A 16,737-nucleotide genomic window follows, 5' to 3' on the forward strand; every position below is an offset into this window, starting at 1 on the left:
GTGGAGTAAACTACAAGTTTACCACCCCATATCATCCACAATGCAATGGGCTTGTGGAGAGATTTAACAAGACCCTTAAAGGCATGATAAAAGGATTACCAGAGAAGCTCAGGCGGAAATGGGACATTCTTTTACCCTGCCTGCTCTTTGCTTACAGAGAGGTCCCACAGAAGGGGGTTGGCTACAGCCCTTTTGAACTTTTGTTTGGCCACCCTGTGAGAGGTCCATTGTGTTTGGTGAAGGAAGGATGGGAGTTACCTCTCAAAAAGCCCAAACTTGACATAGTGGACTATGTACTTGGTCTCCGCTCCAGGATGGCTGAGTACATGGAAAGAGCATCCAAAAACCTGGAGGCCAGCCAAGAATTGCAGAAAGCTTGGCATGACCAAAAGGCTGTACTGGTAGAGTTCCAACCAGGACAGAAGGTATGGGTACTGGAGCCAGTGGCTCCAGCAGCACTCCAAGACAAATGGAGTGGACCCTATCCTATTATTGAGAAGAAAGGGGAAGTCACCTACTTGGTAGACTTTGGAACACCCAGGAGCCCTCACAGGGTAATCCATGTGAATCGCTTGAAAGCATTTGTAGACAGGGAGGACATGAGCTTGCTCATGGCCACAGATGGGGAACAGGAGGAAGAGAGTGACCCTCTCCCAGACCTGCTTTCCCAGAACCCTGATGATGGTTCAGTTGATGGAGTAGCCTTGGCAGGCAGCCTCACTGACCAGCAACAGAGGGACTGCAGACAAGTTTTGCAGGCTCACAGGCAAATGTTTTCACTCACACCCAGCCAAACTGACTGGTGTACCCATGTTGTGGACACTGGTGACAGTCTGCCTGTCAAGAATAAGATCTACAGGCAACCTGATCATGTCAGGGATTGCATCAAGGCTGAGGTGCAAAAGATGTTGGAGCTTGGAGTGATTGAGCCATCAGAGAGCCCATGGGCCAGCCCAGTAGTCCTGGTGCCAAAACCTCATACCCAAGATGGTAAGAGAGAAATGAGGTTTTGCGTGGATTACAGGGGTCTCAATGCTGTCACTAGGACAGATGCTCACCCCATTCCAAGAGCAGATGAGCTCATTGACAGATTGGCTTCTGCCAAGTTTCTGAGCACATTTGATCTGACAGCTGGCTACTGGCAAATCAGACTAGCTGAGGAGTCAAAAGCCAAAACAGCATTCTCTACCCCTAGTGGACATTATCAGTTTGTGGTAATGCCCTTTGGTTTGAAGAATGCACCTGCCACTTTTCAAAGGTTGGTGAACCAAGTCCTTACTGGGTTGGATGACTTTTGTGCAGCTTATCTGGATGATATTGCTGTCTTTAGCTCCACCTGGGAGGATCACCTGATCCACCTGAAGAAAGTTTTGGAGGCCCTGCAAAAGGCAGGCCTGACTATCAAGGCCACAAAGTGCCAGATAGGGCAGAGTAAGGTTGTATACCTGGGCCACCTAGTAGGTGGAGGCCAGGTTCAGCCACTGGAAAGCAAAATCCAGGCCATACAGGACTGGGCTCCTCCAGTTACCCAGACACAAGTCAGAGCCTTCTTGGGCCTGACTGGGTATTACAGAAAGTTTGTGAAAAACTATGGGTCTATAGTGACACCATTAAATGACTTGACATCCAAGAAGATGCCAAAAAAGGTTCAGTGGACAGTTAGCTGTCAGAAGGCATTTGAAGACCTGAAGAAGGCCATGTGCTCTGCACCTATCCTAAAGAGTCCTGACTACTCCAAACAGTTCATTGTTCAGACAGATGCTTCTGAGTTGGGGGTGGGAGCTGTACTCTCACAACTTAATCAAGATGGTCAAGACCAGCCAATTGCTTTCATTAGCAGGAGGCTAACCCCAAGAGAAAAACGTTGGTCAGCCATTGAGAGGGAGGCCTTTGCTGTGGTTTGGGCATTAAAGAAGTTGAGGTCCTACTTGTTTGGAACTCACTTCCTAGTGCAAACAGACCATAAGCCCCTCTTATGGCTTAATCAGATGAAGGGTGAAAATCCCAAACTGCTCAGGTGGTCCATTTCCCTACAGGGGATGGACTTTACAGTGGAGCACCGCCCAGGGACTGACCATGGTAATGCAGATGGTCTCTCCAGGTACTTCCACTTAGAACATGAAGACTTATCTGGTCAAGGTTAGTTTAATGTCCCTGCGTTTGGGGGGGGGTTGTGTAGGAGAGTAGGGTCTGCTATCCTATGGTCACCCCAAATTTTTGCTTTTTGCTTCACTGGTTTTCGACTACTGAGGCTGTGGGCCTGCTGATCAGACCCCCAGCCTGCTGTTCTCTCACTAAATTAATGACACATGTGCTATAGGCACATACCAATTGGAACTGGACTCCTTGTCAGCCCCTGTAGAATGCACTATAGGTGCACAGGGCACAGGAGCCACTAAGGCCTACCAGGGGCTGCAGCATATCTTTTGCCACCCCTGGCTGGTTCTTAAATTGACACAACTGGCTGATCACTCAGCTGGGGTAAGGTGGTGTACACACCCCTTGCTTAGATATAGTATACCTATGTCTAACCCTATATCTGGACACATGTAAACCTGTGAGCCACTCCTATAGACAGGCCTCACCAATCCTGGAGGCTGGGTGCATGGTTTTTATGTGAGATGGAGCTCTAGCATGAGCTGAGCCTGTCTGCAGCCGTCGGGAACAAATCCCTAAGCTGTTTCAGGATAATGCCATACCATATACTATTAAGTGCCTTATAATCCTCGCGGTTATTTAGCAACTCTGGTTTGGCTTTATCAAAACATGTCGTGTAAGGTGTCATACGCTTTGGAATACCATCCCCTCGCCAGTTCTGGCGACGGGGATGGCATTCCACCCCTCTAGAGGGGTAAGACATGTTACTTCACTTTAATGCGGTTGATTTCTCCAAAGGCCTTAAGATCCCCAAAATGGATGCCTCTGCCACAGACAAATGTCTGGACCCCTGGAGCTGACCGAAACCCAGTCAAGGGGGTCCTGGACAAAGGGTTTCCTGTCACAGGAGGGTGTCACCGCCCTCCAGACAGGAGATAGTGTATTGTAGCAGGGAGGTTTGAAAGAAACCAGACACTGCCTGGGGCGCACAAGGCTGCCCCTTGCATAATCCGGCCAAACCGGTTCTGGGGCACTCCAGCCCTCGTGCCAGGGCGGCCTGGATCAAAGGAAGGGGGTGTATCCACCCACTTCCTGGGTCCCACCCATAGGAGGGGACCTAGCAGGTAATCACGCCCACCAGATTCGAATAAGAGTGGGAGCAGTGCCAATGCACATCAGATTTCCTGGAAGAAACATTTGAAACGATATTCTGGACCCTTCGCCCTCCATCTCAACGTGGAAGCCCGAAGAATCTCCCTTGTGGTCAAGGAGTGACCACCCTGCAGCAGCAGGCACCATCCAGCCCTCGACGTCTACTTGGTTGCAGTTCCCGCCGGAACTCGAGCGACTGAGATCAACGAGATCAAGCCTGCCCAGCTTCTAACAGCCCGATCCACAGTCCCTGCAAAGCTGAGACCCGTGGAGGCGACCGGAAGCGTGGGGCACGCCATCTTGAAGTGACCACGAGACGCTGACCGTGCAGCCCACGAGTGACCCTCGAAGCTGTACACCGGGGTTTGAGAAGCCCCCACCCTGAGCTACTCCTGAGCCGAAGCTCAGCCCTCCACACTCGACGAGTGCTGCGTGGGGCCCTTTGGCACGATTTGGCTCAACGCGTTGGCCCGGTCACTTGCCAGCTGGCTTGTGGTCCCTGTGCCGACGAACTACAAAAGAAGACTCGTGATTCTGGTTGCTCCAGATCCACACCAGCTCCCCTGAAAGGGAGCTCCGACTCTGACCTTCCTGGTCCGAGTGAGACGCCATCTTCCAATCCCGCGTGGATTGCTCTTACCAAGGCTTGTTTGCTCCAAACCGGAAGCCGACTGCACCGACGGTGAGAGCCTGCGTGGGACAGATCGTGACCTGCTCCTGGACGTCGCAGATGCCCCAGAGCCCACGTGACAGCGAAGAGAAGCGCCTCGACGACCACCTGATTGCGCCCGACATTGCCTGGTTCCGTCTTGGTTCCACCCTGGTCACTGCTGAGTGACCCAGACTCTGTCCCCTCTGCTTTCAGGTACTCTACAACTTGAGTCCACCTTTGGACTCCACCGGACACTTCGTCTTCACCCTGCCTGCAGCCCTTTCAGCTTCAAGCACCAAGAGCCTGCGTGTCAAAACCCGACGCCACTTCGACCCTGGGCACCCACTTCCTGTGGGTGAGGTAACTTTGCTCCGCCGGTGTTCCCACACTGGTGCACACCTCTAGGGTCTGTGTGTTAAGTTTTGTTCCTCTAGGTTCAGCGGAAGTGTCCTTAAACTTTAACTATTTGACTTTTACGCACCATTGGTTAACATTGGTGCATGCGTGCGCTTTCCGCACATCTCCCGAATCCCGAGGGCCATTCCCGACTTCAGCATTGCTTGTCCTGACTGCTCCCAGCGATTCCCTAGGCCCTAGGCCTAACCACTGTTCGAGTGGCCTCTCTTATACCACTTGTTTAGTATATGGTTTGAGTGGCCCCCTGCCCTCATCCATAATTGTGCAACTTTGTATGTTTAAACAGTGCTTTTGATTTAACGCTTGTGCTCCTTTATTCATAAAGAATACTGGGGATTGTTTTTAGTAATAAACACATATATTTTTATAATATATACTTGTGTGGTGTCCTTTCATTTGGTATTACAGGATTGTATGTGGTAAAACAGCTCGCTTAACACGACCTCTTAAGTTAAGCCTTTAGGCTGCTTAGTCCATGCTACCACTAGGATAGCTTGTCTAATAAGGTTGACTTACAACCAGACACCATAAGGGGATTGTTTGGTCAGGTAGTAGGTGGTTCCAGAATTGGAAACATCCCCTACCAGGCCAACTTCTCACAGTGTGTGTCTGGAGGTGTGAGAGAGATGGAGAGAGTGTGTGTGTATGTCGTGTGCGAGTGTGTGCATGTGAGAGAGATAGAGAGAGGTAGAGTGTGTGTGTGGTGAGTGTGAGAGAGAAAAAGGGAGCAAGAGTGTGTTGTGTGTGTGTGTTTGGGTGAGTGGTGTGTGTGTGTGTGTGTGAAAAAGAGAGAGAGAGCATGTGTGTGTGTGTTTGTAGGTGTGTATGTGTTGTGTGTATTTGTCTGAGAGTGTGTGAGTGTGTGTGTGTGAGTGAGAGTGTGTTGTGTGTGTTAGAGAGAGATGAAGAATGTGTGTGTCTTGGTGTGATTGTGAGGGAGTGTGTGTGTGTGCGAGAGAGGGAGAGTGTGTGTATGTGTGTGTGAGAGAGAGAGAGATTCAGGGAGAGCGAGAGTGTGTGTGTTGTGTGTGAGAGAGAGGGAGAGAGAGAGAGTGTGTGTGTGTGTGTGTGTGAGAAAGAGAGAGAGTGTGTGTTTGTGTTTGTAGGTGTGTATGTGTTGTGTGTATGTGTCTGAGAGAGAGTGTGTTGTGTGTGTGTGTTTGGGTGTGTGTTGTGTGTGTGCGTGAGAGAGACAGAGGAGAGAGAGTGTGCGGTGTGTGTGTGTGTCTGAGAGAGAGTGTGTGAGTGTGTGTGTGAGGAAGAGTGTGGTGTGTGTATGTGTGTGTGTGAGAGAGAGGGACAGAGGGAGAGCGAGAGAGTGTGTGTTGTGTGTGAGAGAGAGAGAGTGTGTGTGTGTGTGTGTGTGTGTGTTTGTGTGTGTGTGTGTGTGTGTGTGTGTGTGTGCACTCTTCTGGCACTAACCTCTTCAAGGCGCTCTCTGTTCTCCAGGATGGGTGAATGCTCCCTGACTGGCTCTTGCTGTGGTGACCTGGCCTCTCTTCTAAGCACCAGTGAGTCTCTCTCAGAGCTGGACCTGAGCGACAACGACTTCAAGGACTCTGGAGTGAAGCAGCTGTGTGAGGGGCTGACAGACCCAGGCTGTAAACTACGGAAGCTGGAGTGAGTAGGCTGTGGTGTTGCCAGAATACACCAATCATGTGCTCTGTGTGAAGTCCACACACCTCTCCCTCTCTGTAAACTCTGGTTCAACCTCCCTCATTTCACATGGGTCCCTCGCTGAGCCAGGCTCCGCCTTTCTTCTCAAGCATAGTGGAGGCCAGCTCTGGACCCCAGCCAAGAACACTGCAAGGATTCGCAGTGCCTTCGCTGAGCCAAGCTCCGCCTTTCATCCCAAGCATTGTGGAGGCCAGCTCTGGACCTCAGCCAAGAACAGTGCAAGGATTCTCAGTGCCTTCGCTGAGCCAGGCTCCGCCTTTCATCCCAAGAATTGTGGAGGCCAGCTCTGGACCCCCAGCCAAGAACAGTGCAATGATTCTCAGTGCCCTCGCTGAGCCAGGCTCCGCCTTTCATCCCAAGCGTAGTGGAGGCCAACTCTGGACCCCCAGCCAAGAACAGTGCAAGGATTCTCAGTGCCTTCGCTGAGCCAGGCTCTGCCTTTCATCCCAAGCATTGTGGAGGCCAGCTCTGGACCCCCAGCCAAGAACAGTGCAAGGATTCGCAGTGCCAAAGACAAACTAGGTACTTGCTTTCAGGAACACTCAGCATACACTGAAAACAATCGAGCCCTTTTTCAGTTATTAGGGCTCATCACTAGATGTCGCCCTGAACCTGCTACCTTATTTTACCTGCTCCAGGTGTGCCATTATGAGGCAGCACCTCTGCTCATTTGTAAAAGTTGAGCAGACTCATGCATGACATTGACAGCCTTTCTGTTTTTTTATCCAACAAAGGTGTGGGGAGCCTTTTACCTCATATGGTATCACAGGAAGAGTTCATGTGACCTTTGATCCTAATAATATCTAAGAAAGTGACATCAGTGAAGTGATAGATAACTAGAATAAGTGTAAGATTCATAACAAAAACGAAAGCTGATAATCACCCATTTTAGTTGCCACCCTCATATAAAAAAGGGAGCTTTCATAATACACCAGAGCTGTAGTCATGTTATGCCAGGTACGCAGGGTGCAGTAATGCTATGCGCAGCACAGCCGCGTGTGCCCAGCTTCAGCTGTGTTTGCCCTGGTACAAATGTCAGATGCCCAGATTCAGCCGTACAAATCTAAGGACAGCCTCACATGTCCTTACTGCCCAAGCTCAGCCTCAAAGACCCAAAAGTCACCTCAAATCAGCCAGCAGCCACCTCATGTGCCTAATAACACCTTTAAATGCCCAGGCATAACCACCACATACCTAGGTACAGCCACCACATGCCCAGGTACAGCCACCACATCCCCAGGCACAGCCACTACATGCCCAGGTACAGCAAATGCATTCCCAGGTACAGCCACCACATGCCCAGGTACACCCACCACATGCCAAGGCACAGCCACCACATGCCAAGGCACAGCCACCACATGCCTAGGTACAGCCACCACATCCCCAGGGACATCCACCACATGTCCATGTACAGCCACCATATGCCCAAGTACAGCCACCACATGCCCAAGTACAGCCACCATATGCCCAAGTACAGCCACCATATGCCCAAGTACAGCCACCACATGCCATGGTACAGCCACCACATGCCCTGGTACAGCCACCATATGCCCAAGTACAGTTCAAGTTCAAGTTCAAGTTAGATCATTTATATAGCGCACTACTCACCCAGAGGGTCTCAAGGCGCTTGGGGATGGGGTTCATTATTTGTCGAATAGCCAGGTTTTAAGTTCTTTTCTGAATGAGATGTGGTTTTGAGTAAGGCGGAGGTGAGAGGGGAGTGAGTTCCAGGTCTTGGCAGCCAGGAAGGAGAAGGATCTGCCACCCATGGTGGATTTTCGGATGCGCGGGACTGTGGCGAGGGCTTGATTAGACGATCTTAGTTGACGGGTGGGTTTGTAGAAGGATAGTCGAGTGTTGAGGCATTCGGGTCCTAGGTTGTAGAGGGCCTTGTGTGCGTGGGTGAGAAGACGGAACGTGATTCTTTTGTTGACGGGAAGCCAGTGGAGGTCCTTTAGGTGTCCGGTGATGTGATCTCGGCGAGGGATGTCCAATATGAGTCTCGCTGATGAGTTTTGGATGCGTTGGAGTTTTTTCTGTAGTTTTGCTGTGATTCCGGCGTATAGTGTGTTAGCATAATCCAGCCGACTCGTGACCAGTGCGTGGGTCACAGTCTTTCTTGTTTCGAGGGGGATCCAGCGGAAGATCTTTTTGAGGATGCGAAGTACGTTGAAGCAGGAGGATGAGACTGCGTTGATTTGTCTGGACATCGAGAGAGAGGAGTCTAGGATGAAGCCAAGGTTACGTGCGTGGTCTGTGGGAGTGGGTGCTGTGCCCAGGGCGGAAGGCCACCAGGAGTCGTCCCAGGCAGAGGGTGAGGATCCTAGGATGAGCACTTCAGTTTTGTCTGAATTGAGTTTTAGGCGGCTCTGTTTCATCCATTCGGCTACTTCTTTCATGCCTTCGTGAAGATTGGTTTTGGCGGTGTTCGGGTCTTTGGTGAGGGAAAGGATTGATTAATTGGGTGTCGTCGGCGTAAGAGATGATGTTGAGGTTGTGTTGGCGTGCGATGGATGCGAGTGGGCTCATGTAAACGTTAAAGAGGGTGGGACTGAGTGATGATCCTTGTGGTACTCCGCATATGACTTCTGTGGCTTCTGAGTTGAATGGAGGAAGTCGGACTCTTTGAGTTCTCCCGGCTAGGAACGAAATGATCCAGTCCAAAGCTTTTCCTTGTATGCCGATGTTGCTGAGGCGTTGTATAAGGGTGCTATGGCAGACGGTGTCGAAAGCGGCGGAAAGGTCGAGTAGAATGAGGGCTGCAGTTTCTCTGTTATCCTGTAGTGTTTGGATGTCGTCAGTCGCTGCAATGAGGGCGGTTTCGGTGCTGTGTTTGGCTCGAAATCCGGATTGAGATGGATCGAGGGAGTTGTTGGATTCAAGGAAGGTGGCGAGCTGGCTGTTGACGGCTTTCTCAATGACTTTGGCAGGGAATGGGAGGAGGGATATGGGTCGGTAGTTTTTAAGTTCAGAGGGGTCTGCTGTGGGTTTCTTCAAGAGGGCGCTGAGTTTGGCGTGTTTCCAGCTTTCTGGAAAGGAGGCAGAGTTGAACGAGCAGTTGATGACATCGCGAAGATGGGGTGCGATGATGGAGACAGCTTTGTTGAAGATGTGGTGGGGGCAGGGGTCGGTTGGCGAGCCAGAGTGGATTGAGTTCATTAGGCGGATGGTGTCTTCAGTGGTTATTGTGTTCCATGCGCTAAGGTAGTTAGTTGGTGAAGTGGTATCTGAGGGGTGTGGGGAGGGTTGATCGTTGGGAGTGTTCTCGATGCTGTTGTGGATGTCAGCGATTTTGTTGTGGAAGAAGGAGGATAACGCGTCGCAGAGGTCTTGGGAGGGGGTGATGTCGTTAGATGCTGCGGTGGGGTTGGTGAATTCTTTGACGATGTTGAAAAGTTCCTTGCTGTTGTGGGTGTTGTTGTCGAGACGATCCTTGAATGCTGATTTCTTGGCGGATCGAATCAGTTGGTGGTGGTTGCGGGTGGCTGCCTTGAGGGTGGCCATGTTGTCGGTGGTTGGGTTTTTTCTCCATGTTTTCTCCAGGGTGCGGCATAGTTTCTTGGATTTTTTGAGATCATCATTGAACCAGGAAGCCTTTTTGCTGGCTGATTTTATCTGGTGCTTTTTCAGGGGTGCTAATTCGTCAGCACTGTGGGTGATCCATTGCTTGAGATCGGTGGCCGCTTGGTTAGGGTCCAATGAGGGGGTTGGAGGATTTTGGTTGAGTGATGATAGGAGTTGGTCGGAGGTGATTTTGTTCCAGTTTCTCAGAGGAATGGGTTGTGGTCGGTTGTTGTTCAGGGTGGTTTTGTAGCTGAAGTGAACACAGCTGTGGTCCGTCCAATGGAGAACTGTGGTGCGATCGAAGGAAATGTGCTTGCTGGAGGTGAAGATAAGGTCGAGCGTGTGTCCGGCAACATGAGTGGGGGTGTCAACAAGTTGTTTGAGTCCGAGATTGGCCATGTTTTCCAGCAGGGTGGAGGTGTTGCTGTCGTGTTTGTTTTCAAGGTGGAAGTTGAGGTCTCCCAGCAGAATGTAGTTCTCTGAGGTGAGGGCATGTGGGCTGACGAAGTCGGTGATGTCCTCACTGAATTGAGTGCGGGTTCCTGGAGGCCTGTAGATGAGGGTGCCTCTAAGTGTGGTCCTGGGGTCGGTGTGGATCTGAAAGTGGAGATGTTCGGCGGTTGCGAGATTGTCGTCGGAGCTGGTCGTGATTTTGATGGTGTTCCTATGGGTGATGGCGATGCCTCCTCCTGTTTGGTTGGAGCGGTCTTTGCGGATAATCTTGTAGTCGTCCGGTATGGCTATGGTGATGTCGGGTGCAGATGATGTGTTCATCCATGTTTCTGTAAGGAAGGCGATGTCCGGTGACGCGGTGTCGAGTAGGTCCCAGAGTTCGGTAGCGTGTTTGTGGACCGAGCGGGTGTTAAGCAGGATGCACTTCAGGCGGTTAGAGTCGGAGCTGTGTATGGAGGAAGTGGATTTGGTGAAGGTTCTGAAGCAGTTAAACTTGCAGGAGAGGCAGGCGAATGGGCCGTGGGTACGTCCAGGGGTGGCTTCGCAGCATTGTGTTGTGCGTCCGGGGTTGAGGGCGAGGAGAGTAGCGGCATCGTATGTGAGTCTAGTGGGCTGGGTACGGCAGGGGGCAGGGGGCAGGGGGTCTGGCGCTGGGCGCGGTCCAGGCGCGGACGGGCGTAGACGGGCTTACCTTTGGCGCACCTTCGGCGCGCAAGGGGCGCGATCGCTGCACGTGAATGATGCGCGCTATAACATCTGTCATATATGGATAGTGGAGGGGGCGGGGCGAGGGAGGGTCAGCTGGGAGGCGGGCGGGCTGTGGAGGACGGGCTCTGAGTAAACAACACTGAAGATGGCGGCCAGAAACGAAACTAGAGGTAGGCTGGGTCACAAATGGTTAGCAAGGCTGAGATAGTGTGCCTTGGTAGCGCGATGACAATCTGCACAATAAACAGGCAATGCAGCATAAACAGTACAGCACAAATATCCCCAGTTAATGCGAGCGCGAGTCAAAGCGCCGTGTAATATAATGTTAAAGCGCTATAAATGTTCTTCAAGTCGCCAGTGGCACTCGCACTCTAGCGCTATGTGATTAAGGGGCAGCAGTATCAATGCGATAGTAGGAAGAACAGGAGCGCCGATAACGATACCAGTCAGGAGCTGTGGTGAAGGGAGCGACCGCTTCTGAAAGCGTCAGGGTGGTCACAGCGCTTATGGGTCTGGGAGCAGGCTGTGTAGTCCGTGGGAGGGAGGGTCAGCTGGGAGGCGGGGCGGGCTGTGGAGGACGGGCTCTGAGTAAACAACACTGAAGATGGCGGCCAGAAACGAAACTAGAGGTAGGCTGGGTCACAAATGGTTAGCAAGGCTGAGATAGTGTGCCTTGGTAGCGCGATGACAATCTGCACAATAAACAGGCAATGCAGCATAAACAGTACAGCACAAATATCCCCAGTTAATGCGAGCGCGAGTCAAAGCGCCGTGTAATATAATGTTAAAGCGCTATAAATGTTCTTCAAGTCGCCAGTGGCACTCGCACTCTAGCGCTATGTGATTAAGGGGCAGCAGTATCAATGCGATAGTAGGAAGCACAGGAGCGCCGATAACGATACCAGTCAGGAGCTGTGGTGAAGGGAGCGACCGCTTCTGAAAGCGTCAGGGTGGTCAAGTACAGCCACCCCATGCCCAAGTACAGCCACCACATGCCCTGATACAGCCACCACATGCCCTGGTACAGGCACCACATGCCCTGGCACATCAACCACATGCCAAGTACTGCCACCACATGCCCAAGCCCAGCCTCCACATCCCAAGGCACAGCCACCACATACCTAGGTACAGCCACCACATGCCCAAGTACAGTTACCACATGCCTAGGCTCAGCCACCACATGCCTGGCTACAGTCACCACATGCCAAGGTACAGCCACCACATGCCCAGGTACAGCCACCACATGCCAAGGTACACCCACCACATGCCCAGGCTCAGCCACCCCATGCCGAGGTACAGCCACCACATGCCCAGGTACACCCCCCACATGCCCAGGTACACCCCCCACATGCCCAGGTACACCCACCACATGCCCAGGTACAGCCACCACATGCCCAGGTACAGCCACCACATGCCAAGGTACAGCCACCACATGCCCAGGTACAGCCACCACATGCCCAGGTACAGCCACTACATGCCCAGGTACAGCCACCACATGCCCAAGCACAGCCCCACATGCCAATGTACAGCAAATACATTACCGGGTACAGCCACCACATCTCCAGGCACAGCCACCACATACCTAGGTACACCCACCACATGCCCAAGTACAGCCAACACATGCTGAAGTACACCCACCACATGCCCAGGTAGAGCCACCACATGCCTAGGTACAGCCACCACATGCCCAGGTACAGCCACCACATGCCAGGTACAGCCACCACATGCCCTGGTACTGCCACCACATGCCGAGGTACAGCACCACATGCCCAGGTAGAGCCACCTCATGCAGTGGTATATCCACAACTGTCAAACTGCAGCCACCACATGCCCGGGTACAGCCGCCATGTGCACAGGTTTATCCACCACATGCCCACGTACAGCCACCACATGCCCAAGTACTGCCTCCACATGCCCAAGTACTGCCTCCACATGCCCAGGTACAGCCACCACATGCCCATGTACAGCCACCACATGCCCATGTACAGCTACCACATGCCGAGCTACAGCCACCACATGCCCAGGTACAGCCACCAAATGCCCAAGTACAGCCACTGCATGCCTAAGTACAGCCACCACATGCCTGGCTACAGTCACCACATGCCAAGGTACAGCCACCACATGCCCAGGTACAGCCACCACATGCCTGGCTACAGTCACCACATGCCCAGGTACAGCCACCACATGCCCAGGTACAGCCACCACATACCTAGGTACAGCCACCACATGCCAAGGTACACCCACCACATGCCCAAGTACAGCTACCACATGCTCAGGCTCAGCCACCACATGCCCAGGTACAGCCACCACATGCCCAGGCACAGCCACCACATGCCCAAGTACTGCCTCCACATGCCAAGGTACAGCCACCACATGCCCAGGTACAGCCACCACATGCCCAGGTACAGCCACCAAATGCCTAAGTACAGCCACTGCATGCCTAAGTACAGCCACCACATGCCTGGCTACAGTCACCACATGCCAAGGTACAGCCACCACATGCCCAGGTACAGCCACCACATGCCTGGCTACAGTCACCACATGCCAAGGTACAGCCACCACATGCCCAGGTACAGCCCCCACATGCCCAGGTACAGCCACCACATGCCCATGTACAGCCACCACATGCCCATGTACAGCTACCACATGCCGAGCTACAGCCACCACATGCCCAGGTACAGCCACCAAATGCCCAAGTACAGCCACTGCATGCCTAAGTACAGCCACCACATGCCTAGCTACAGTCACCACATGCCAAGGTACAGCCACCACATGCCCAGGTATAGCCACCACATGCCAAGGTACAGCCACCACATGCCCAGGCTCAGCCACGCCATGCCGAGGTACAGCCACCACTTTCCCAGGCTCAGCCACCCCATGCTGAGGTACAGCCACCACATGCCCAGGCACAGCCACCACATGATGAGGTATAGCCACTTCATGCCAGGCACAGCCACCCCATGCCGAGGTACATCCACCACATGCCCAGGCACAGCCACCACATGCTGAGGTACTGCCACCACATGCCCAATTACAGCCACCACATGTCCACGTACAGGCACCTCATGCCAAAGCACAGCCACCACATGCCCAAGTACAGCCACCACATGCCCAGGTACAGCCACCACATGCCCAGGTACAGCCACCACATGCGCAGGTACAGCCACCACATGCCAAGGTACAGCCACCACATGCCCAGATACAGCCACCATATGCCCAAGTACAGCCACCACATGCCATGGTACAGCCACCACATGCCCAGGTACAGCCACCACATCTCCAGGCACATCCACCACATACCTAGGTACACCCACCACATGCCCAAGTACAGCCACCACATGCTGAAGTACACCCACCACATGCCCAGGTAGAGCACCAAATGCCCAGGTACAGCCACATGCCCAGGTACAGCCACTACATGCCAAGGTACAGCCACCACATGCCGAGGTACAGCCACCACATGCCCAGGTACTGCCACCACATGCCCTGGTACTGCCACCACATGCCGAGGTACAGCCACCACATGCCCAGGTACTGCCACCACATGCCCTGGTACTGCCACCACATGCACTGGTACAGCCACCACAAGCCCAAGTGCAGGCACCAAATGCCCAAGTACATTCACCACTGCCAAGCTGCAGCCACCACATGCCCAGGTAAAGCCGCCAAATGCCTAAGTACAGCCACTGCATGCCTAAGTACAGCCACCACATGCCTGGCTACAGTCACCACATGCCAAGGTACAGCCACCACATGCCCAGGTACAGCCACCACATGCCTGGCTACAGTCACCACATGCCAAGGTACAGCCACCACATGCCCAGGTACAGCCACCAAATGCCCAAGTACAGCCACTGCATGCCTAAGTACAGCCACCACATGCCTAGCTACAGTCACCACATGCCAAGGTACAGCCACCACATGCCCAGGTATAGCCACCACATGCCAAGGTACAGCCACCACATGCCCAGGCTCAGCCACGCCATGCCGAGGTACAGCCACCACTTTCCCAGGCTCAGCCACCCCATGCTGAGGTACAGCCACCACATGCCCAGGCACAGCCACCACATGATGAGGTATAGCCACTTCATGCCAGGCACAGCCACCCCATGCCGAGGTACATCCACCACATGCCCAGGCACAGCCACCACATGCTGAGGTACTGCCACCACATGCCCAATTACAGCCACCACATGTCCACGTACAGGCACCTCATGCCAAAGCACAGCCACCACATGCCCAAGTACAGCCACCACATGCCCAGGTACAGCCACCACATGCCCAGGTACAGCCACCACATGCCCAGATACAGCCACCACATGCGCAGGTACAGCCACCACATGCCAAGGTACAGCCACCACATGCCCAGATACAGCCACCATATGCCCAAGTACAGCCACCACATGCCATGGCACAGCCACCACATGCCCAGGTACAGCCACCACATCTCCAGGCACATCCACCACATACCTAGGTACACCCACCACATGCCCAAGTACAGCCACCACATGCTGAAGTACACCCACCACATGCCCAGGTAGAGCACCAAATGCCCAGGTACAGCCACATGCCCAGGTACAGCCACTACATGCCAAGGTACAGCCACCACATGCCGAGGTACAGCCACCACATGCCCAGGTACTGCCACCACATGCCCTGGTACTGCCACCACATGCCGAGGTACAGCCACCACATGCCCAGGTACTGCCAGCACATGCCCTGGTACTGCCACCACATGCACTGGTACAGCCACCACAAGCCCAAGTGCAGCCACCAAATGCCCAAGTACATTCACCACTGCCAAGCTGCAGCCACCACATGCCCAGGTACAGCCGCCACGTGCACAGGTTTAGCCACCACATGCCCACTTACAGCCACCGCATGCCCAAGTATAGCCACCACATGCCCAGGTACAGCCACCACATGCCCAGGTACAGCCACCACATGCCCAGGTACTGCCTCCACATGCCCAAGTACAGACACCACATGCCCAGGCACAGCCACCACATGCCCAAGTAGTGCCTCCACATGCCCAAGTACAGACACCACATGCCCAATTACAGCCACCACTTTCCCAAGTACACCCACCACATGCTAAAGCACAGCCGCTACATGCCGAGGTACAGCCACCACATGCCCATGTACAGCCATCACATGCCCATGTACAGCCACCACATGCCCAAGTACAGCCACCACATGCCCATATACAGCTACCACATGCCGAGCTACAGCCACCACATGCCCAGGTACAGCCACCAAATGCCCAAGTACAGCCACCAAATGCCCAAGTGCAGCCACCACATGCCAAAGTACAGCCACCACATGCTGAGGTACTGCCACCACATGCTAAGGTACAGCCACCACATGCCCAGGTACAGCCACCACATGCCAAGGTATACCCACCACATGCCCAGGCTCAGCCACCCCATGCCGAGGTACAGCCACCACATGCCCAGGCACAGCCACCACATGCCCAGGCACAGCCACCACATGCTAAGGTACTGCCACCACATGCTAAGGTACAGCCACCACATGTCCAATTACAGCCACCACTTTCCCAAGTACATCCACCACATGCTAAAGCACAGCCACTACATGCCCAGGTACAGCCACCACATTCCCAGGTACAGCCACCACATGCCCACATGCCCAACTACAACCACCACATGCCCAAGTACATCCACCACATGCTAAAGCACAGCCACTACATGCCCAGGTACAGCCACCACATGCCCAAGTACAGCCACCACATGCCCAAGTACATCCACCACATGCTAAAGCACAGCCACTACATGCCCAGGTACAGCCACCACATGCCCAAGTACATCCACCACATGCCCAGGTACATCCACCACATGCCCAGGTACAGCCACCACATGCCCAGGCACAGCCACCACATGCCCTGGTACATCCACCACATGTACAGATACAGCAATAAAGGGCCTGGCACAATCTCAAATCATGACGCTTTGCTCCAAATGCAAAGCAAAAGACACATAAATGATGGTCGGAATAGG

At 53.4% G+C, this 16,737-nt stretch overlaps 1 protein-coding gene across 1 annotated transcript in view; it reads left to right on the forward strand.

Annotated features, from left to right (window-relative positions):
• Nucleotides 1–5,768: 5,768 nt before the first annotated feature.
• The window catches only part of LOC144806683 (ribonuclease inhibitor-like), a 96,136-nt gene continuing 85,167 nt past the window's right edge, over nucleotides 5,769–16,737 (forward strand). The window contains exon 1 of the mRNA XM_078672990.1: nucleotides 5,769–5,938. Within this exon, the coding sequence (XP_078529116.1) occupies nucleotides 5,769–5,938 (170 nt within the window). The remainder of the gene's footprint in view (nucleotides 5,939–16,737) is intronic.

Source organism: Lissotriton helveticus, unplaced genomic scaffold, assembly GCF_964261635.1.
Source record: "Lissotriton helveticus unplaced genomic scaffold, aLisHel1.1 SCAFFOLD_610, whole genome shotgun sequence".
NCBI classification, from domain to species: Eukaryota; Metazoa; Chordata; class Amphibia; order Caudata; family Salamandridae; genus Lissotriton; species Lissotriton helveticus.